This window comes from Sphaerodactylus townsendi, linkage group LG07 (assembly GCF_021028975.2).
Source record: "Sphaerodactylus townsendi isolate TG3544 linkage group LG07, MPM_Stown_v2.3, whole genome shotgun sequence".
Classification (NCBI taxonomy): domain Eukaryota; kingdom Metazoa; phylum Chordata; class Lepidosauria; order Squamata; family Sphaerodactylidae; genus Sphaerodactylus; species Sphaerodactylus townsendi.
This window is the reverse complement of record NC_059431.1, coordinates 84,200,674-84,224,488: the sequence shown is the minus strand read 5'-3', so window position 1 is coordinate 84,224,488 and position 23,815 is coordinate 84,200,674. Positions and strand designations below refer to the sequence as shown.

Here is a 23,815-nt window from a genome sequence, read left to right as displayed (position 1 = left end):
CTCTGTGAGATTGGCAGATGGCTTGATTTATCTCCCACCTCCGCTGTATCTAGGGAAAATGGAGTGGGGTGTGGGGGTGGAAAACTTAGATTATGCCTTGGGCTCCGTTTTTCCTAGATATGCCTTTGCTCTACCCTCCTGGGATTTATGCAGGCAGGCTTCTGCCCTACCCAGGCTCTGGGGAGAGCAGGAACCGGCAGCAGGAATGCTCAGGGGGCAGGATTATGCAATGTTTGGGGGTGGGGCTATGTGACCCACGGGGGAGTATCCGAAGGACGTTTTGTCCCTGGGCGCCATTTCCCCCCATATACGCCTCTGCCAAGCAAGCTTCAGTTGCAGAGTGGTGATTTGACCTGGGTCTTCTAATTGGACAATTTAACCACTATACCACACTGATTCATGAGTGGCCCAGTAGTAGGGCATTTCCCTTGCATGCAGAAGGCAATCCCAGATTCAGTCCCCGGCATCTTCAGTTAGAAGGGTCCAGCAAGGGGTGGCATAGAAAAACCTGGAGAGCAGCTGCCTGTCAGAGCAGACAATAGGATCTTGATCTATCAACAGTAGGGCAGTTTCATCTTCATTCAGTATACAAGTGCCATTAGTTCCAAATATAAAGTGCAACAGGAGGGCATCACATCCAGAATCCAGAACAAGAAATGCTGATCATGGAGCAGTGAGTAATTTTTTTAAAAAATCTTTATTGTGTTAGACCAAGATTCTGCTTTTAAAAACTGAGATTAGAAAATAAAAAGGAATAGAGGACAGAGCTCAAAAATGACAGTGGCATGATATTTGCTAGATTTTTAAGTACAACCTACTTCCCACTGGACTACATTGACTTTACATACAATGGAGACTGCAGTCATGACTCCTGCATGGCTATCCTTGTTCTTTAAACCTATTGAATCATTCTCTAAGAATTACCAATTTATAGTTTTGACACCATATTACAGTTCTTTCTTTGCTACAATAGGAAGTTGTATTTCTTTTGAAAACAGATGCAAATATTTAGTAGGATCTTCCACAATCTTCTGCCCTCTACTGAATCCTTCTACCCAACAGAGTTTCAAAGAATGGCTTGTTTCTAGAAATGAATTCAACTGCTCACTGTACTGCCATCTTGTGGCACTTTTATAGAACTCTTATTGCATTTTCAAAATAAGTATAGGAACCAGGCAAAGCGATGGGGTTATACATATTTTGGTTTTGTGTATATGAACCAATGAATGTAACAGCTAAATTGTTTTTAAGAATACTTTTTTGCTGCACATGTTGTTCATGCATGGTGATACATGGATAATATAAATTTCATGAGGATATAACAAACGCTAGAAAATAACACCCACTCAAACAAATCACTGAATCAATGACAACCTGCTCATTTGGGAAGAATGAGATCTTTACTGTGGTAGCATTGGATAGCCACCCATTTTGATTTTCAAATTGAAAACTACTTTGGGGGAAGGCAGAAATATTTCAACCCCTTTAAATATTCAAACGTTCACCTTTTTATTGGTTTTTATTGGAATCAGCAAAAAATATCACAAACCAATGAATTTTCAATTACTCCAGCTTCCAAATACTCAAGCACTCTTCTTGGGTTGTGTGTTTGATACAAAAAACAACAACCCCAACAACATGAAATATCAGGAACCAGTGGCCCTATTTTCTGGACAGCTTGTTGTGTCTATTCTGCTTTTTGTAATGGTTATTGCTATTCTTTCTTTTGTCTGCTGCTTTGGTTCTGCTTTTTCAGGTTAGGGTTTCTTTTTTGTTCTTAGAGCCACCCTACCATGATTTCAGTATAGTGCTACATAGCTAACTGAATCTGGCTAGGTACTGATTTCACTGAAGGCAAAGTCAATGTGGAATTAAAGCAGTATTTGCTGGACTTTAGGAAATGAAGCATTACTAAGATTACTGTGAGTCAGGGCACTAACTCCTGCATCCAATCATCTTAATTTCCCCCCAAAAAAGTCACTACTTTGGATTAAGCCCTAATCTTTCCATAAACCTACATAAAAACTGGAAAAGTAAACTGAACAGGAAGTGCTGCACTTAATAATTAACCTTATCAAAATGTCCTTTACCTCTCTACACTCTGTTACATTCGGGACATTTTTTCATACTATGGTTAAATAGCTAAACAATGAAAATGATGAAAGCAGATCATGAACACAAATGGAGATTTTCCTGGTCATGCGAGAAGGAATTTTACCCAGGCAGTCTTCACTGTAAAGCAGAAGAGTTTCTGCAAAAAGAACAGTGCCACAGGATGCAGGTCAGTCAACTGACCTTTCATACCACGGATTGGCTGGGGGTTGGTATGCTGTCATAATCATCTGAATAAGTCTGATACTGGTCGGTGAGAAGAGGCTGATGGAGTTCGTCCTTGTTTCGCCGAGCATGAACGATACATGTGGCACCAGCAAAAATAATTGCAACCACAATCAGTGCTGTGACAATGGCAATAGTGATGACTTCAGTGACTTGGAGAGCCCGAGCTAGGATGAAGCAGGAGGAAAAGGGCAGAGGTGGTTACAGGATTAGAAATGATTCCAAGTTCCAATCACTTCAGTTGCCCATCAGTTGGAGTCATTAAGATACCCAAGTTCCACAATCAAAGATATTGCTGGTCTTAGAATTGTGTTCTGAGGTAGTTTTGAGGGGTGGCATTTGCCTAATCATCCTGAACTATTTTCTCTGTATGCTGGAGTAAGGAAACATCCTGTTTGTCTCAGTTGTTCTCAGAAGACTCAGATGACATATTCCCTACTGACTCTCTTTAGAAAGGCCTACAGGCAGTGGTGGGATTCAAATAATTTAACAACTGGTTCCAGTGATGGGACTCAAATCATCTAACAACTGGTTCCGGTGATGGGATTCAAATCATTTAACAACTGGTTGTTTACAAGTTCCATTTTAACAACCGGTTCTTCCAAAGTGGTACGAACCTGCTGAATCCCACCACTGATATAGGACCACAACCCAGACAACAAAGAGGGAAGGAAATACTATTGCAATGATAGCATATCATCATGGACTATTCTTCTGTCCCAACTGAAAGGACTGCTTTTTGGGGGGTTTTGCCTGTGTGTCCATGTATTTTTCATCACTGAATCTTAAGATTTGCCTTTTATCATATTTTGATGTTGAAAACTGGCATTTTCCCTTCTGTTTTCAGTACATGGTTAACAAAAGAAGGTCAGGGGGGGAAAGCCAGCATTTTGAAGGGTTCCATTTAAAAACATATTTTTATATACACCACCCAATCTCAGCCTTGTGCAGTTGTTTCTTACATAGTAAATCACCCTCTGACTCATTTAAAGAAAAAGTCAAAAGTTCAACTTACTGTCTAGTATATAATAACAAGAATATAGCTGAATAACTTACTTGGCCACTGTACTTCATAACTGTAGCCCAAATTTTCTGGTGCTGTAAGAAACATCTCATTGTTGGTGACAGGGGGCCAGAATGGGACCATGTTGTATCTTCTATTGTGACCAATGGGGGCATTCTCTAGTGGGAATATAGAGTTATCTAAATTGAAAAGAAAAAAAGAATTAGTTCCATTTTCCAAAATGTATCCTAGTCCTCAGACTTTGAGACTTCAGCTATAAGCAGTGAGAAATTTCTACAAAGAATAATTTTCCTTCTGTGTATGTGTATTTTGTTGTTGCAGATGTTAAGGACAAGGGGAGGCCCAAGATCAAAATCTGCAACTGTTTTTTATGGTGAGCAGAGATGGGCTTAGGAGCAAGAACTGCAACTAGAATATGTACAGTTAAAATGGCAATAGTTATGATTTCTCTGACTGGGAGATCCTGAGGTAGAAGAAACAGGAAAAATGAGCAGTTGCAATCTTGAAAGATACAGTTAAAAGGCTCCATCCATTTGCGTATGCAATTTCCCAACCTCAATATGAGTAATATGGATGCTTGGATTACAGTGCAAATAACATGAGGATCAGTGAAGCAACTGATTTCTACTTGCATGGCTATCTAATGTTTTCATATCACCAAAAGCAGTGACAAATGTCCTACGCATCAGGTAGCCTTTGATTCCCTCTGCTTATCTTCTACAGGAGGAGCATCGAGGGGTTTTTTCCAGTGTGTTCTCAAATCATGAGGATGGAGGTGAGGTCCCCTGGGCCTCAGAGTTGCCCCATGAAAAATAAATGCATACCCATGCTGATTGCTTCCCTGCTGCTTTTCATTGCAGGAAAAGACCACCACATGTAGGCTTATTGTTACTTGTACCATTATTTTCTTATTGAGAAACACCAGATCAGTTTCTTAAGATCTTCAGATTCCCCAGAATACAGTTTGTTTGTTTGTTTGTTTGTTTATAATTTGGATTTGCTAAACCGCCCACCCCCGGAGGGCTCTGGGCGGTGTACAATGTAACATACAGGTTAAAAACATCATAAAACATTATAAAGCATTAAAACCAACCCATCACATAATCTAATATAGCCATCAAATGGCGAATCGCTCTGTGTCCTGAAGCAGTAAAACATACAGATCATACAAGTTCTTCAAGTGCGTTCTGAGGCTTATATGTCTTTCATCTTTTTTTTTTATATTTGCATTAACCCTGACCCTCAAAGAGACTGGTGGCTGTCTCCTGCCACACCATCTGCTTCTGTTTTGGGTTTGTGAGGGGAACATGACATGAACTTATGGGATTTTACTGCAGTAACAAACAACTCTCTAGGACCTGTCAAAATTGTCACTCGTATGGCTCTGAAAATCCATGGATGTATCCCTTTTTCAGGACTGACTTCAAAGGTGCAGTCATTCAGTACTATTTTGCATTTTTGAAAGATAAAGAAAAACAGAGCCTTGTCTACATTTCTGAAATTATGAAAAGGAAACAGAGATTGCATCTGCTTCTCTTGCTGTGATCAGATGACAAAACCCGTCCTTCTTGTGATCCCTTTTGGCAACTTATTTGGCATCAGCAACAAATACAGTAACTCCTTATTTAGATACATTCTATTCTTGTCTCCAAAAAAAAAAAAAAGAATTCAAATGTGCCAGTCAGTACTAACTGAAGGGGCTTACTATTTCAACAGGATCATAATATATGCTCAGGTGCAGACAGAGATGTATCCGTAGCCAATTTCTTTCAAGCAAGGTTGGAGGAGAATAGGGCACACTTCTCACAATAGATAATTGCTCTTGCTGTGACATGGTGAAACAATACAAGCAACAACAGCTCACCAGGGTTGTGTCTCCTCAGCCATTCATCGAAAAGAGCATCAGTGAAGGTGTGTAGGAGGACAAAAATGGGATCGTTTGGGGACAAATGGGTTTGCCCCCCAGTGCCATTCAGAAAGAGATGGGCCAGATTGTGAAGACTCCGGACTGCTGGATCATACTTTCCCGAAGGATCGCTGTAGCCTGGGCATCAGAGACAAGAGGCACCATTTGCAAATAACAGTGAGAAACTTGTACAAAAGTATCAGATCTACAGTGAATACAGGGTTGGATCCCACCTGCTATTTCTGGGCATATGTGTGCACTTGGGGTGTGGGGACCCTCCACCCCCAGAAGCAGCTTTTAAAGGACTGTTTGAGTCACAAAATTCCCTTCCATCCTTATGGGCAACGTATATCTTCAGGACTCCAGAAATCTTTTTTTTTCTGAATGGCTGCTAGTAGGTTGGTTTTAGAAACGTGCATTAAGCTTCTGAGAGGCCCATTTCTTAGTGCTGATTCTCCAGACCCATTACATGTATTCTGAACATTAAATCACCACTAGTTGTATGTTTCACTGTGCCATACAATATTATTTTCCTTAAGGGACTTTGGTGATGGGTGGGAAATAAGTACAGAGATCAATAAAAATAAATAGAAATATGTCCCTACCCATGACTGCTGAACCCGAACAATGACCTCTTCATCTTCCACCTATGTCTAGCTATGCAGGCATGTAAAAATGAACCTGAATAATTGAAAAAGTACACCGCGCTTAGCAAGCCTCAATATCCCAAAGTGCTAGCATTTAATGATGTGAAAATATGGAAAATATTACATCAAAGTATTGAAATATGAAAATATCATACATTCACACACCACAGTCGAATCCATACAATTCATACAATTAATACCTCTCTTACAGCAATAAATATAACATATAGATAACATGAGATGCTTTGTCCAGTTCTCCTGGAATTTCCAGGAGTCTCCAGGAAACCCCTGGAGATCTTTCCAAAGTTGCCAGAAATCTCCAATTATTGTCCCCGTATTCTCAATTAAGAGTTTGGTTGTATTATAGATCGAAAACAGTGATCAAAAGTCGCCGGTCAGTAATAATGTTCTCAAGTGGGTAGGCAATAACTGGAATTTCCAGTTATTAAAACTAGTTTACCTCGTGGGTATGACTGTGGTGTGTGAATGCACAATATTTTCATATTTCCATATTTTGATGTAATATTTTTCACATTTTCACATCATTAAATGCTAGCACTTCGGTATATAGAGGCTTGCTAAGCAGGGTGTATTTTTTCAGTTATTCAAATTTTTCACTGCCGCTAGCACTTTTGTTTATTGGAATGTACAAATGAACCCCCACAGCCATGCTGATATCTCACGATATGACCATCTGCCCCTGCATAGCTATGCAGATCTAATCTGTGCAATAAAAAAGGGAAATGGAAGCGAATAATGCGCCTCCTGCCCAGCTTTTAGCTTGCGAGTGGCTGCAACCTGGGATTTTTGAAAAGACGAGCCCATGACACAATTCTCAAAAAACCTGGCTTGGGTGAAATAAAATGGGGCAGACTCGTTTTAGGGATGGGATCTGTGTGAAGTTTCCCCCCTCCCCAATGGGTTTTTTACCATCCTAAAAACATGTTTATTGGTCCATGTGGAAAGAGCCTGAGCAACTGCCCTCCAAATTTTTCAATGTAGAACTTTTCTGAGGGGGATAGTATTTAAAGTCGAACCCTGAAATGTTGATCATGATGCAATCTTCTGTTTTTATTTTTGTAGTGGATCTCTAATTCAAAATGAAAAGTTTGAGATGACATAAAGAAACATTTCCCAGTGGAAATTAGTATTTTGAAATATTGACAAGAAGACAGTTCCTTTGCCTTGATTTTGCTGCTTGGGAATAATTGATATGATTTGTGATATAAACTAGTTTACCTTTTTTCATGAACATGTTACTCACTTTTTTAAATGAACAAATGATGCTTTATTTCCAATTGAGAAATCCTTATGAAGACGCATGCAAATTAACCACATATTGAAGAGTTTGCGAGAAAATTTGAAAGAAAAAAATTCATTTTGATTCCCCCCTCAAAAAAGTTTTTCCCTTTTTCATTCAGTGTGTGATAACACTGGCAGATTTCAGTCCCTCACCCAGTCTACTTCCAGACTGATTGCTTGAGAATTACTTGCCTTCCAGTGTATTACGAAAACTGTCTGTTGAGTTTGAATAGAATGGAGGTGTGTCAAATAATCCAACTTCTAAGCAAAGAGCTACATCCTGTGGCTCAGGAAGGCGCTGCACCATTGGGCGGGCAACATTTCCAGCAGGATTTCGTCTAATTGGACCACCTTCTGTGCCTGGCATAGAAAAGTCAAGAAAGCGGGGAGAAGTTTTAGACATTTTTAAGATGATGATTAAACCTAAAACTACAATGGTAGGACAGGCTTACAGAAAACAGGCATTTGGGTCTTTCTAAAGGCCATTCTGAACCATTATTGCCTACACTTAAGCATTTAAGCTCTTATGGTGCACAATAATGCATGATGTTCCAGATAAGACCACACTAGGCTATTTGCCCAAACATGGATTTTGTCTGCTTACTCATGTATCCCTGAGCACATCACACCGTGCCATTATATCTCTGTGTTTTCCTTATTATCATGTCCTTTTAAATAACACAACTTTAATACTTTTCAGGTGGCTCTCCTGGGAAGGAGAAGTGATTGAAGATGGTGCTGGTGACTATCAGTGCAGAAAGAACATGTCCCTGGGAGTAAGCTTGGCTAAATGAACCTGATCGCTCTCTGTGTGTCATTTCACCTGCTGCCATTAAAAAAAAAATCTCTAGCTGCCAGTGGCAAGTCCCTGGTGAAACTGACAAGTCTTGTCAGTTTCACAGATCTTCTCCAAATTCATAACTGACTTGGGGACAGAGTTTAGACATTTCTACCAGAAGTGCACATAATGTTAAGATTATCAGTGAAAGTGACACCTCCCCAATTGCTGCAGTCCTCAATTGAAACTGATAAATCTTGTCAGCTTCATGCTTTTCTGAACTTGGTTATGAAAGCTGATAAAAATCTGGGGTGGGGGGGGGCAGCAGTTGCAGGAGATGAGAAGTGTTACTGGAATTGCTTTCCTATCCAAAGGACATTTCATAGGAATTGGATCATATATAGGGCTAGCATTTAACTAGTATAGCGTTAGCCCCCCCCCCCCACCCGTTTGCTTGTTGTCTTCTGAAACATCTACTGGCAAGTGTCTTTTTAGTACACAATATCTGACATAATAAGAAAGTAAACGGGAAGACTATAGTTTGGCAGCTGCTGTGAAGAAACCCTTGGTGGAAATAAGCAGAGAAACGTTATACTGCTGTTCAGTTCAAAATATCAGTTTTAGATAGAAGATAGGTTCAGACTTGACCAGATAAAGAATATCCATGATTGAACATTTAAAGAAAACATAAAAACAGCCAAAAAGATAGACACACATAATTTTCCCACTTTGAATCACAAAGATCTGAAAGTGAAGTGTAACATATGTTTCTAGCAACTGGAAGGTGAAGGATTAAAGTCAGTAGATTTTGCCAAGTAGAAAATGAAATGTCCTGACATATGTCAAATTTAACCCTTCAGGAGAAGGCGGCACCAACCAAATAATGTCAAAGAATCTCAGCTTACTGTTGCAAATGGTTCCCAGAGTGTCATAGTCTTCAAGACTCTCACATAAAACTCGCCATTGAGAGAAGACAGAATTTTGGCTTATAAGAGAGGTATCAAAGTTGCTTCTAGCTCCCATCAGGTCATCTGTGCAGATGTCACAGGTGTTTCTACCTGTTGCAAAATTCCAGTAGGGAAGTGCAAAAAAAGGATCCTGTAGCATGTCCTGTTGAGAGAAACTGGAGTTAATGGTGAGCTTCACTGGAATGTACTTAGATCTACCTAATCAATTCATATATCATCACTACAGCACTTTTTTGCAACTTCTTTTCTGCAGCTTTTTAAATTTGCCTTTGAATGTGGAATGAATGAGATGGTGCCTTCCCCAGATGCTTCAGTGGGAAGAAACCACAGTCGTTTCCCCACTTACCTCGACCAAAGGTTGCTGCGCGCTACTCCCAGCATGCGTCATTTCTGGCGCGCTCCCGAGCATGCACACAGTCATCAAAAGGCACCGTTTTGAGGAGCTCCAGGAATGATGCACGCTGAGGGGGCGCGACAGCGGCAGCGTTGGGGTGGCTGCGTTGTCGCCGCCCTTTAGTGAGGTGTGCCGGGGGACCCCGCGCTACTTGGGGAGAGTAGCGCACAGCAGCAGGTAAATGGGGAAACGACCCACATCATATGCCTTAGCCACTTAGTTCATGTGTCCCACACTCGGGTAGGCTAATGTGGGTTAACATGACATTGAGGTGTATTGCTAAATTCTCACTGACTGTAAAAGAGCTATGGAAGCGGTTCTGATGGGCTATTTAACAAACTGAGAATGTTCCTGGAGGGCAAGTGGTGTGTGTGTGTGTGTGTGTGTGTGTGTGTGTGTGTTGTTGCATTACAGTCTAAGGCTGTTTATGGTCAGCTTCCTCCTGGAACACCCAGGTCAGCCAGACCAAAGCAGAGTGGCTGGTCCTACAAGGCTGTAATAGAACTGGTGGGCAGTTCACCCATTGCTTCTGCCTTTGCCTGCTTTGCTGTAATGACCATCAGCTGTATGGAGGGAAAAGAGCAGCCAAGACAGGAAAGAGCAACCAAGACACTTCATACCATACATGCACAGTTCATAAATGTACATGGAGTGTGCTAATATCCATAGGGGTCTTCAACAAGGAGCTGGAACATCCATTTTTTGTTGCTTTGCAAGAGGGATTTGTGTGATCATGACATGCCTTCTGACACTGAGTTGTCGAGACTATTGTTGGGTTTTTTTTAAGATGTGGAGAGATACCCCTCCTCCCTTTGGAAGTTCTGAATTTAAGCAGGATAGAAAAGTAAATCCTTCCTTAAACTGCTTTTCATTGTTTTGCTCTGGAAGTGATGTCACACACGAGCATGATACTTCTGAGCTCACCTCCCTCCATTTCTACACTGCCAACCTGTGAAGCAGCAGTGAGGAATTGGCAGTGGAGGAGCTACTAGGGGGACGGGGGGGGGGAGTACGCATTGCACCGGGATACGCACCTGGGGGGTGGGTGGGGGGTGGCACGCAAAAAAAATCAGGTTTGTTTGTGTTTCTATTTTTTTTAGTATTTTTCAGTTTTTGACCTGCAGGGGGTGCTGTTTTTAGGCTAGCAGCACCAAAATTTCAGGGATTTTTGGGAGACTCTCTTCATGATACCACCCAAGTTAGGTGAGGTTTGGTTCAGGGGGTCCAAGGTTATGGACTCCCAAAGGGGGTGCCCCATCCCCCATTGTTTCCAATAGGAGCTAATAGGAGATGGGGGCTACACATTTGAGGGTCCATAACTTTGGACCCCCTGAACCAAACTTCACCAAACCCAGGTGGTATCATCAGGAGAGTGTTCTAAAGATACCCTGAAATTTTGGTGCTGCTAGCTTAACAATTGCACCCCTGACAACAGGCACCCCCGAAATTTCCCCAGATTCTCCTTTTAAATCCTCGCCCCCTTCAGCATGGATTTAAAGGGAGAATCTGAGGCCCCCAGTATAAACATTGAAAGTGATGCTGTTTCAGGGTGGAGGATAATCCACCCCAAAACAGCATCACTTTCAATGTTGTTTAAACTGGGAACCCCAGATTCTCCCTTTAAGGTGGATTTAAAAGGAGAATCTGGGCTCCCTAGTTTAAACACCATTGAAAGTGATGCTGTTTGGGGGTGGATTCCGGCTTCAGAGCAGCCACCCATGGTGTGTGTGTGTGTGTGTGTGCAAAACTCAGAATTTGCACCGGGCTCCATTTTCCCTAGCTACACCTCTAGGAATTTGCGGTCCTGGCCTCTGCCTGGTGGAACACTCTCCCTCCAGCTGTCTGGACCCTGCGGGATCTTGGTGAGTTCCACAGGGCCTGTAAAACAGAGTTGTTCCACTGGGCTTTTGGAGTGTCCTGCCGCTGATAAGTGCCCCCTTTATTCTCCTGTGCTCGGGGTCCCTTTACCATCTTTGGGACCCCTTTCCCCCTCTTTGGGCGGGTTTTAATAAGGATTTTATTGCAGACACTGTTTTATTGTACTGATTGCTGTATTTTATTTTAGTGGGCTTTTAATTGTATATGTTGTAAATTTATGGTGTCCACCGCCCAGAGCCCTTCGGGGGTAGGACGGTATACAAATCTCAGTAATAAATAAATAAATAAAATTGGGATGGGTGGGAAATGCTGGGAGACCTGTAGCAGGAGACTTGATCCTGGACATGGTATGTCCCATCCAGGCACCTGTTGCCTGTCTAAACAGACATTTCTCTGATAAAAAAAGATGAGGACCTGAATATTTAAAGAAAACTAACCACAGGTAATCCTGTGAAAAAACGGGAAGAGGTGACAAAATGCCTGGTTCAGGATCAAGCACAGTTTTATGCCCTTTGACCTGATAGACTTTGTCCTTCAACGTGATTGGCATATGCATAGGGCTACTCTGATGCTTCCCCCCCAAGATCAGTTTAACTTTAGTTGGCACATATGATGGCTCATTAAATACACTATATTTGATACCACTGGGGGCAAGGGATTGTGTTCAAGGTAACACTAGTTATAAGACAGCTCCATCTGTAATGGTTCATTATGCAACCTATTACTTGATGCTTCATTCATCCAAAGGAAAGCACACATGTGTGAACTGACCCATAAAGAACAGTCAATGTAAGGATGTAAAGGATGAAATGTTAGGATGGAGGCAGTAACAGATTATAGCAATAGGATGGTGAAAGGAAAGTGATTTTAGCAGTGTTTTTCTTTCTCTTTTGACAAGGTAGGATTCTTGAAAAGAGGAATGTTTTCTACCAATCCTAAAAACCAGTTTCCTTAGACCCATTCACCAAAAGTAGTCTGAAAAGAATATCACACCAGGTGACCCTTGTGAGGTTTTCAATGCAAGAGATGTTCAGAGGTGATTTGCCATTGCTTCCCTTTGGCCGTTTCCACAAGGCCACGCTGCGGGTGTGTGTGTGTGTGTGTGTGTTGGCATAAACAACGCTGATGCACCCCCTGGGACCATTTGCACGGATGGTTCCGGTAGGGGTGGGGAAGACGGCGCAGCCTGCGCAGAGGCTGTGCCGTCCCCCGAACGCCTTACAGTCTCTTCCGGCCTTCCAGCGCGTCGCACAGGCCAGGGGACACGCCCCCTGCCATGCACGACAGCTCTGGAGTCGCAGGGCCAGGGGGCGTGTCCCCTGGCCTGTCCGATGCGCCAGAAGGCCAGAGGGGACAGTAAGGCATTCAGGAAAGGGGGGGGAATGGTGTCTTCCAGCCACTGCCATTCGCACAGCAGTGGTTGGAAGACGCTGCTTCCGAAAAACCTTGCTCAGGGAGTGAGGTTCGAAAGCAGCGTCTTCGCGCCGCTCGCGGGTTGCGAGGCCAGCGCTGCTGCGATGTAGCAGTGGCGGCCGTGCGAGCCCCTCCTCAAGGACACTCTTTACTACCCGTGCGGAAAGGGCCTTCATTTCACAATCCTGGTATTCATTGGAGGACTCCCATCCAATACTTTCCAAATACTTTCCTACTTAGCTGCTTAGCTCCTGAGATCTGGTGAAATCAGGCTAGATTGGGCTATGTAAGTCAGGGTGGCTTATTTTACTTCCTCTAAATTAAGAATATATGTTTCACAAAACTTTAGGAACCATTATAAATTGTTATATATCCCAAATACTTTAAAACGGTATTCCAAGCATGATTAAATACAATTCATAAGCTACATTTCTATGATGGAAGCAGAATGCTGCAAAGCCCACAATTAGTTTTTGGACTGAAGGGAAACATTTTGGAAACTGCATGTTCTTTAATTTGAGAATATAGGGTATGAATAACAGAAATATTACCTGAATGTCTCTCTCCAACTGAAGTAGATGATATCTGTGCCAGGTAAGAAATGCTGGTCCTTCATGAGAGAAATCTATGCCACCAAAACTCAGCTGCCCTGATCCAAGGAATGTCTTTCTGACAGAATAATAATGAGACCACACAAAGTAGTTATAAATGGTCACATTTTCAAATTGTGGTGTATTGCCATCAGGTCCCATAATCTCCTCACGTCTCCTTGTAGCTATCATGATATCAGGATGCATGGTATTTTTAGCTTGCTGCAAAGCACTTACAAAACGATTCATTTCTTCTCTGTTCAAATCCAAAATGTTTCTTCTGACTAAGGATTAAAAGAGAGGTTAATAGAAATACAACAATTTAATGTATTGTCATAGGCTTTCAGATCCTCTGAAGATGCCAGCCACAGATGCAGGTGAAACGTCAGGAGAGAATGCTGCTAGAACACGGCCATACAGCCCAGAAACCACACAACACCCCAATACAACAATTAATTGCAAAATTGTTAACTTTTCAGTTTTCTGAAAAGATTATATTAAATAAAGGCTGATTCCGCATGGGCCAGAAACAGCAGTGTGAAAATGGTGTAAAAGAGTTTAAAATGGTGTAAAAGGGTTTATACTGTTTTCACACTGTTTTCACACCACTGTTTTTGGCCCATGCGGAATCAGCCAAAGATTATTTCTAGGTCAATTAAACCAAAGCTCTCAAAAAGAGAAAATTCCCCACATCACTTGCTTTAAATGTCATATTTTCTCCCAACTCTTTATGTTTGATTTCATATAGTACTACTTTAGTCCTGCAGTGTGGCCATTTCAGTGGCTGGGAATGAGAATACTAATTTCAACATAAATTACAGGATGTGATCCTTTGAGCGGATTTCTATAGCCTTTCATGAAGTGTGTCCATACTTCCAATATTTACATTAGACTTTCTAAGAATCACCTGAAGCCAGAGGCATATTGGGAGAAAATTGCGCCCGGGGATAACACCTTCTCTGGGCAACCCACACCCCCATGCCCCTCCATGCTCAGGGGGTGCGAGGGCAGCTCAAATGGGCACCGCCCCCACCCCCCATGCTTGGAAGGCTCAGGAGTGGGGGAGGCTCAAAGGGCATTGCCTGCTGCCACGGCGCCTGCCTGCAGGCTGGCCTGCTGCCACGGCACCCGTCCAAGCCCAGGCTCTGGAGAGGGCAGAAGCTGGCTTGCAGGGAAGCAAGGGGGGGCAGGTTGGCTTCTGCAGTGCTTGTCCAAGCTTCCTCCTTCCCTCCCCGGGTCCTCAGGAGTGGGCTCAGGGGCAGGGGCTGTTTGGATGGGCACCGCAGTGGCAGTTGACATAACACCTGTCTGAGCCCCCACCTCCCTACAGGCCACCTCCTGCCCTCCCCAGGTCCTGGAGAGGACCTGGCTTCAGTTGCCGGTGTGATCCCCTGCTGTGGAAAAAGAAGCCTCCTGACCATGCAGCTGGGCCCGGCCTCGGGTGCCAGTGCGATACCCTGCCGGGGATCATTGCATGGCTGGGCCTGGCCTCGGACACTGGAGAGTGGCAGCTCAGCATGGGGGGAGCCGCTGGGCGCTGGCTGGGTCACTGCACCATGCAAGAGGCTGGGTGTGGGGACCCGGCTGGTGCTTGCCACCTCCCACCCATGTGACCAAAAGCACCAAAAGCATCTAAAAGCACTGCCTCAAGCACCTAAAATAGATTTCAGGACAATGTCAGGACAGTGTAATCCATGGTGGAGTGGGGGGATTTCACAACGACTGGGGATGGAACTGGTGTGACACAGCCGCAACGCCTCCAAAGGGTTTCAGGTGGTGCAAGAAGCATACAGAACAGCATAAATCCCCAGCCACCATGAAACCCCTTATGCAGCTCAGTGGTCTGTGCCACACTTTTACAATGCACAAGTGATTTCAGTATGGGCTCCTAAATCCTTAGAAAAAGATCAGTTGGTTTTCATACCCCATTTTTCTCTCCTTTAAGGAATCTAAAAACAGTTTACAATCCCTCTTTCCTTCCCTCCCCATAACAGGCACCTTGGGAGTTAGGTGGGGCTGAGAGAGTTTGAAGAGAACTATGACTAGCCCAAGGTCACCCAACAGTCTTTTTGTGGAAGAGCGCTGAAAACAAATCCAGTTCATCAGATACAGTCAACTACTCAAGTGGCAATCAAAGCTGATTTTCCAGATTAGAGTCTGCCTGTCTTAACCACCTTGCCATGCTGGCTTACCAGTGAATGGCCCATTATCTTTATTTTGATGTATTTTTGATGAACTTTTAACATTAACATTCAATGAAATTTCAATAAAAATTCTTGCACTGAAAGCTTAGATTTTTTAAAATGTCAAGAAAAAAGTCAAGAAAATGAAATAGAGATGACTGCCTTCATTAGCATTAGCCAATCTATTGAAAAGGTCTGAGCATCAAGTTCCTATGTGGTCTAGAAAGTTATCAAAGGGATCAGATTAATGCATTTAGCACACACTGAAACTGCTACGGTGTGCTTGTATGTAACAGCAATATAATCACTAGTAATGGGGTAAATTAAATATATCCTTCATATTTGGCTAGGAAAGTCCCACTGATGGTTTCCAGCCATTGCACAGTTGGCAGGGCAACTGTGGGGAGGCAGGTTGAAAACAAGCTTTTCAATCTGCCTGTCACCCACAAAGTGCCTCAAGTTATCTTTGTTTCATATGTTTAGTGAAATCAGAAGCAAATCCATAAACTTAGAAATCTGCTGTGTAAAATTATAATTAATAAAAAAGTGTTATTAAAAAAAGAAGTCTGCTGTGTAAGCATGCCCTGAGCACACCAGTTTAGCTAAAAGTACTGATGTACATAAATAGACACAAAAATTAGTAACAACTTGCAATTAATGTTGGAGCACAGGCTACATTTGCCATGAGGATGCTGTGAAAAGATGAGTTGACTAACCCTATTTTACACTGATAGCTACTAGTCATTTTATAGATTCCACTCATATCTTCTTTTCTGCATCAGAAGTTACTTGTTTTGTAGGCATTCCTTTTGTGAGTGGATTGGTATCTTTCTAGTCATTTTTTCTTTGTATACATTTCATTTTTTAAAACAAGCACTGATCTAAGCATCATACATTATTCAATATGTGAATGCACCATTGACATATACTAACACTATGATGCTTTCTATATTATTTTCTATGCTTGTTCAAAGAAGCTTTAAAATTGGAATGCCTTTTTTCAGTACTTACAATCAATCTGAATTTATACCTTCATCAATGACACCAATATATTTTTTACATCTGTTACCATTTCACAAAAACATGAACTGCATGCTTCTTAAATATCCTGAATTCCTTGCATCTGAAGCTTCTGTTGACTGGCATATGAATGCTCAGGAGTTCTGAAAACCGAAGTGTCATGGATACCTCATTTGCAGACTGCTATGTTGGAGATATTTTTGTATTAATCAGTACCAAAGCTGAATTTATAATAGAAAAGAGAAGCAATTCTGTGCTAAACATTGTAACTACTTGAATATGTTTTCCTTTTCTCTGCTTATTACCCTTACCTATGTTTGTCGGTTGGCTGCATGCTGGTCCACTCCAGCCAAGTCGACAGGACCCACAATTGTACCCAGCAAAGTTGCCATTGCATTGACAGGTTTGGTTGAAGAAACGAAGAGGCCACTGCTCACGATCATCTCGGCCATCATGCATGTACTGTGGCCCATGAGGTCGCAAGTCTGCTGTCACTTGCACACACTGACCTCTCCCAGAAGACGAACCACAGCGGTCTGAACCAGGAACCACCACTGGAGATAGATCAGGACAGCATTCACCTGTCCTTAGTGCGTTGACTGTGGTACATTGCCGGGGAAATTGTGCACTAATTTCTTTGGACAGGGTGAGGATTAGTAGTGTAACTAGCTTCATAATAACAATCCAGATGCTATAACAACAAAGATCCAATGCTGTGTTTCTTCTTGTGAGCCAGTATCCAGAAATCTTTCCCAGGCACTGTTGAAATGAGAGAAGAGAAATGAGGAGGAAATAAAAATGATGTAGAAGACCCAATAAGATACTGCTTCATTAGAGCGAAGGAATCCTCTCATCTACTTTTAACTGTTCTTAATTTTAGAAGGAGAGTAAAATGCAACTGATCCTTGATGTTGCTCTACCACCACCACCAACAGCAATCTTTTAGCGTCAGCACTTGAGAGCATATAGCAGAGTTCTTGTCCAAGTGAATGTACAATCTAAAGAGCACAGCATATGGCAACAAGCATATGGAGACATAATGAATGCGAAGCTATACAATCAAACTGTTTAAAATGGAAGCACCCTCTTTTTAGAAGTCCATCACTTGAAGGAATTGTAAGTCCATTGTCCTTGAGATACTGTTGCCCCATCCCTCCCATCACATTCTTGGACAGAAACAATCTGGATTGCATTTTTTGTTAAGAGATCTTCCACTCAAGAGACTTTCAAGGACATTAAATAGGAAAGCTTTCTAGCCTTTAACTAGAGGTAGTCCTGGCAGGCAACTTTTTGCTGTATAATAAATTGGAAGATGTATGCCCGAAGTGCTCTCAATCCTAAATCCAAAAAAGTTGACCTGTATCGTTTTAGGCATTAGCATTGTATTTCCTGCTGTAACTGAAAGTTTCTAACACATCAAAAGCTATATTAAAAAGATCCCTGCTTTGTACCTTTTTTTTTTTGCAGTATTCCTGAATGGTTCTTGAATGAGTTCCTGGGCGTCTTTATGATCGTTCGCACCCTGAACACAGCAATGCTAATTTGTTTTGGATTTCTGTCTGTTTTCTAATCCTGGTCTTGGCAACAATTTGAGTTGGCATGACTCCCTCTGCCTCTTGTTCTCTCTCTGCCTCCCCCCTACTAAACCCTTTCTACTTCAGTGAGTTTTCCTGGATAAATACTCCGACAGCACATGATTTCTTTCATGCTGATCTCCTTGTGATTTTAGAAGTTTTAGCAAAGGTCAGAGGCAAGTAGTTCATTTGCAAATGAAAGACTTTTTATTCTATATGGAAAATAAAGGCCCTAAAGGAAAAGAAGTTGGAGTAAATGCTGTAGAACTGAGAGGTGCAATGCACAGAGAAGAGCCCTAATGCTGTATAATGAGTTCCATGCTGCAGCCAATGGCCACATTAGTAAGTGGCCAACAAGTGACAGTCAATTATAGATTAACAGCCCCATCCAGAGGAAAGGAGAATCTGCCTGTGGGAATGGCATGTGGCCATGCCTGTGGATTTGCCTTTCCTGGGGCACTTTCCCTGATGGAGGGATGAATCTGCCAGTATGCAGTCACTGTGTTCCTTCCCCATGCTGGGATGCCACTCCAGATGTCACCCCAGTGACCCTGCTGTAACTGCCCACAAAGAGGGGGCAGGTTTGGGGTGTGGCCGGGGAGGAACTGATGTTTGTTGGCTTCCTCCCTGCCATTCACTGCCTTACACTGGCACTTTAGACTTAACCTACCAAAAATGTGGTGTAAATCTATTGAGCCCCATGGGACTTCTCATTGGCAGGGAGGTTTTCTTGCTTTGCCAAGCCTCCCCATGCCACCACTAAGCCTTTAAGGCAGCGATGAGGCAGCATGGCTTCAGTGCTGTGGTCAGCCATCTGGTCACTTGGATGGGGCTGCCTGTATGTTGGATAATGTCAGTGGCCATCCATTAATTGCCTTTGACCCAGAAACACAAATATTAAAACATTTTTATGATCTTCAGGCATCATCCATTTGAAAATTCTCCATATACAAGCCATCTTGAAATGAACAGGAGATGAACAACAACAATATGGCTATTATTATTGCACTGCTCACAAAACAGGAAACAGGTTACATCTGGTGGTCTTAGTTTGCTGGCTACCGTACATTATGGTAGTGATTTGCATGACACTTAAATGGTGAGATTTCATGCCTAGTTTGAGACCTTCCTTGAACTCCCTGTACTCTCCTGGTTTTAGCTCACTCAGATTGGTGCCACCCTCTATAGCAACAATGCCCTGAGGGAGGAAAAGTGGATCCTTGGACAAGATCAGTTAAATGACCTTGGTGGCACACTGTTCTGTTGATGAGTGAAGACAGTAGCGTTCTAGTGATGTGGGTCAATGTGGTCTTAGCATCTACTATTTTTATTAATCAAATCATAATGAATTAGTGCCCTTATGATACTCTTTCTACAAAAGGCCAGTAACTATCACACAGTCTATCTGACTGCACTTAGCTGTGAAGCATCAGAATTAATTCAAACAGGTGTTTACTTCACTTGTTGACAAAAAACTTCAAGATTGCTTTCAGTTTCATGGCATGGCACCTCTTCACTGCTTCTACATTGACAGGGCATCTGTCTTTATAGGCAAAACATATTTTCCATAACAATGATATTTGCAGAGGTAAATTGTTGTGTGCAAAGAATTATATATAACATTCTCTTCCTTCCCAATAATGCTTTCTTCACAGTGATAGAAGGCTGAGGTCTTCAAGGATACTGTCTTTCCCACATTAGATGTAGTTCAGCTGACCTTATGAACCTAGGGTTTGTACCAAAACCAGCATTATTGATGAAGCAGCAAGTTAATGAAGCTGCAAAAACACTTCCTTCTACTTTCATTTATCCCTCAAGGCTCCCTATCATGGTTCAGCCACATGGATATATGCAGTGGGGTTGTTCAAATAATTTAACAACCGGTTCCGGTGGTGGGATTCAAATAATTTAACAACTGGTTGTTTACAAGCACCATTTTAACAACTGGTCCTGCTGAAGTGGTGCGAACCTGCTGAATCCCACCACTGGATATATGACACAGTGACCTCAAGGCCATGCTATTGTGAAATGCACTCTACATGGGTCTTCCACTGAAGTCAACTTGAATACTTAGTTCCTATTGGAAACTAGGTGGAGTACACATATTGCTGGCCAAGTAGGGGAAAGAGATGTTGAGGGCCCACAATAGTGCACAAGACTACTGTTTGTGGATAAAAAACTGGCCATAGTTTATTGGTTTTGCTGGCTGAAGGAAGCAGAGGTGCAGAATAGGGGATAGAACCAGTCACTGTGCCACTGTGCTGGCCTCCAGCCACATCCTTCCTCCAGGCCCAGAAGCAGCAAGACAGTGGTAGCCATTTGGGCACTGGCCTCTCAATGAGTCTTCTCTTGCTGCCTGGGAGTGTAAGCCAGCCAGCTGACCCTGCATGTGGCACCATGGCTGGTCCCACCCCCAAGGCCCCCTATGGAGACTTCCACTAACGGCAACCAGCAGAGGAGCATCGGGGGGGGGGGGGGGGGGGGCTCCACAGAGTTATCCAAGTTACTTTTGTTTTCTCCAAGAATAGACTCTCAGAGCTAAAGCCTTTATCTCATTCTTCTGACCTTGGGTTCATCTTACATTCCTGCTCTTCGCGCCTTCTGTTGCTTGGGATGATATTATGGGCTAGGGAGGGGGGGAGGAGAGATGGGGGTTGATATACTGGTGCTGTGTGAAGGTTCTGGCAGAACCAGCTTTTTCCCTCTTACCCATGTATCTACCAATAAAGGCTTTTTAACCATCAAGTTACAGAGTCTGACTTGGATCACTGATTCAGGGTTTGACATTAAGCTGCCATAAATCTCCAATTTTTGGTTTGATCAGATTACATTTATGAGATGGAATACCTTACATTACAGTCTGTATTTACTATAGAGTACTAGTGTGAATATTCATTGATCCTTGGACTTTTATGAATGAATTGTGTTGAATGAACTTCCTGATGCATGAATAATTGTTCGTTATGCTGATTAATATAAATGCATATAGGGATTTTGGTCCCAAGGGTAATTTGGTTACATTACTTTCATTGCCTCAGCCTGGGTGCTGCGCATTGTCTATTTTATATGTTGGAACTGAACAGCCCCTTCACACTATCTCCTCCTCCTCCCAGTTGGGACTGGCTGTCACCATGAGTCAGCAGTCCTGCCTCCAAGTGGCTGTTCCCTCCATTCCTCCCTTTTTGGAATCAGTCTTTCTGGATGCTGGGAAGCTCCCAGTGCCAGCAGGAGAAGGGAGCCCTGATCTTGAATGTGTGTGTGTGTGTGCAGGGGGGGGGGGCTGGTTTTGTGAAGACCCTCCACTTACTTCAGAGGCAATTTTGGTGGTGCTCTCTTCACAAGGATGTTGAGCCGTATGTGAAAGGATGCCTCAAGGGGTCCTACGGCTAAATGTGCTTCTGGAAAGCCTTCAGGCTTGCTACAGTCCTTATCCATCCTGCCAGCACCCTGGTGGGTCATCTTAATGGATTTTATTACAGACCTTCCCTCCAGTTGTGGGAAGTCAGTGATTTGGGTGGTGGTGGACTTATTTCTGAAACAAGCCCATTTCATCCCATGCAGCTGTCTCCCTTTGGCTACAAAGTTAGTGAGACTGTGACACACATTTATTGATTACACTCAATCCTTGATAAAATTATCTCAGATCGAGGGAGCCAATTCATTTCTCAGGTCTGGAAGCATTTTTTGAAGCTGTTTGGAGTTGAGCAGCCCTTTCATCATCTTATCACATGGCAACTGATAGCCAGAGTGAACGCACCAATGCTACCCTGGAACAATATTTGAGGTGTTACATTAATTACCACCAGGATGACTGGGTTGATCTTCTCCCTTTTGCTGAACATGTGTATAACAATACGATGCATAGCAGCACAGGCAAAAGCTCCTTTGAGACAGTGTATGGATAGATCGCTAAACCTTTTCCTTTTTGGGGGGTATGAGGTGACAGGGCCCCCAGACCTTCATGAGTGGATTGATTCGATCAAACAGGCCTGGGGTCCGATCCAAAAGACTCTTCAGCATGCCAAAGACTCCTAAAAGGCACAGGCTGACAAGAAACGGAAGGCAATGACTCTGGGGGTGGGTGAATGGGTCTGTTTATCCACAAAGAACCTGCAAGGGATACAGGGGTGTTGTAAATTGGGCCAGAAATAGTCAGATCTTTTAAATTCATCCGTAAAATCAATGAAGTCACTGTTGAACTAGATCTTCCTAAATTCACCCTGTGTTTCATTGCAGTCTGTTGAAGAAAGCACCCCTCCTGGATGACTGGCATCCTTGAAGAGATCCTCCGCCTCCACTCTGAGTGGGTGGAGAATTGCATCATGAGATGGAGGCTGTCCTGGACTCCCGCCTCCACAGAAAGCGTTTGCAATACCTGGTATCTTGGACTCACTTTCCCTCTAGTTGTAATGAATGGGTGGATGCCAGTCATGCGCGGGCCCCGAGATTAAGAAAGGCCTTCCACCACACTTATCCTGACTGGCTGTGGGATGAAGGGAGGCCATAAGGGGGGCAGAATGGCAGGCTGGAGCCTGCCAACCAGCAGAGGAACATCTGGGGGGAGATGTAACCCTACCCTTCATACCCTACCTTATGGAAATATAGATTTTATATGATTTTTCATACAGTATGTACTGGCAAATGCCAGCAGCCAAGTGGTGGGGAAGCGGTAGGCCCGTTAGATGACAAAGGAACAAAGGGTGTGCTAAAAGATGACAGGGAGATTGCAGAGAAGCTGAATGAATTCTTTGCATCTGTCTTCACCCAAGAGGAGGTGAGGAAAATTCCTGCACCTGAACCATACTTCTTGGGAGGCGAATCCGAGGAACTAGCAAAGATAGTGGTAGACAAGGAAGAAGTTCTGGCAGCCATTAATAAACTAAATGCTACCAAATCCCCTGGCCCAGATTGCATTCATCCAAGAGTTCTTAAAGAGCTCAAGCATGAAATTGCTGATCTTCTCACTTTAATATGCAACTTATCCCTGAAATCAGGCTCTATCCCTGAAGACTGGAAGATGGCCAATGTCACACCAATTTTTAAGAAAGGCTCTAGGGGGGACCCGGGAAATTACAGGCCAGTCAGTTTGACATCTGTTCCTGGTAAATTAGTAGAATCTATCATTAAAGATAAAATTATAAAACATATAGAAAAGCAAGACCTGCTGAGAAAGAGTCAGCATGGCTTTTGCAGAGGCAAATCCTGTCTTACAAACTTACTAGAGTTCTTTGAGGGTGTAAACAGGCATGTGGATAAGGGGGAACCAGTGGACATTGTCTACTTGGATTTCCAAAGGAGCTTGACAAAGTTCCTCACCAGAGACTGTTGAGAAAACTCAGCAATCAAGGAATAAGAGGAGAAGTCCTCCTATGGATTAAAAACTACAGGTTTAACAGGAAGCTAAAGAGTGGGTGTAAATGGGAAGTTCTCACAATGGAGAGATGTCGGGAGTGGTGTCCCCAAGGAGGATCCGTTTTGGGACCAGTGCTCTTTAACCTATTCATAAATGACCTGGAAGTAGGGTGTGGAGTAAGCGTGGGTATAGGGCTGTTTCTGCAGATGATACCAAATTATGTAGGGTGAGTTTGTTGCGAGAACCACAAAGGATTGCGAAGAGCCTCCAAGCGGACCCCTTTGATAAATTAGGTGAGTAGCTCAGAAATGGGCAAATGCAGTTCAATATAGCAAAATGTAAAGTGATGCACATAGGAGCAAAAAATCCAAACTTCACATACACACTACAGGGGTCAGTGCTATCAGTCACAGACCAGGAGAAGGATTTGGGCATCTTAGTTGATAGT

The 23,815-nt window shown here is 43.0% G+C and overlaps 1 protein-coding gene across 1 annotated transcript; it reads right to left on the bottom strand.

The window, feature by feature from the left end:
* Positions 1-678: 678 nt before the first annotated feature.
* Positions 679-18,063, bottom strand: TYRP1 (tyrosinase related protein 1). Its single transcript, XM_048504511.1, has 8 exons — positions 17,892-18,063; positions 16,752-17,199; positions 13,199-13,521; positions 8,900-9,104; positions 7,409-7,576; positions 5,226-5,405; positions 3,394-3,540; positions 679-2,504 (listed from the first exon to the last, which is right to left on the bottom strand). The coding sequence occupies exons 2-8, from the start codon at positions 17,113-17,115 to the stop codon at positions 2,299-2,301; spliced, it is 1,593 nt and encodes a 530-aa protein (XP_048360468.1). The 5' UTR covers positions 17,116-17,199; positions 17,892-18,063; the 3' UTR covers positions 679-2,298.
* Between the last annotated feature and the right edge of the window lie 5,752 nt (positions 18,064-23,815).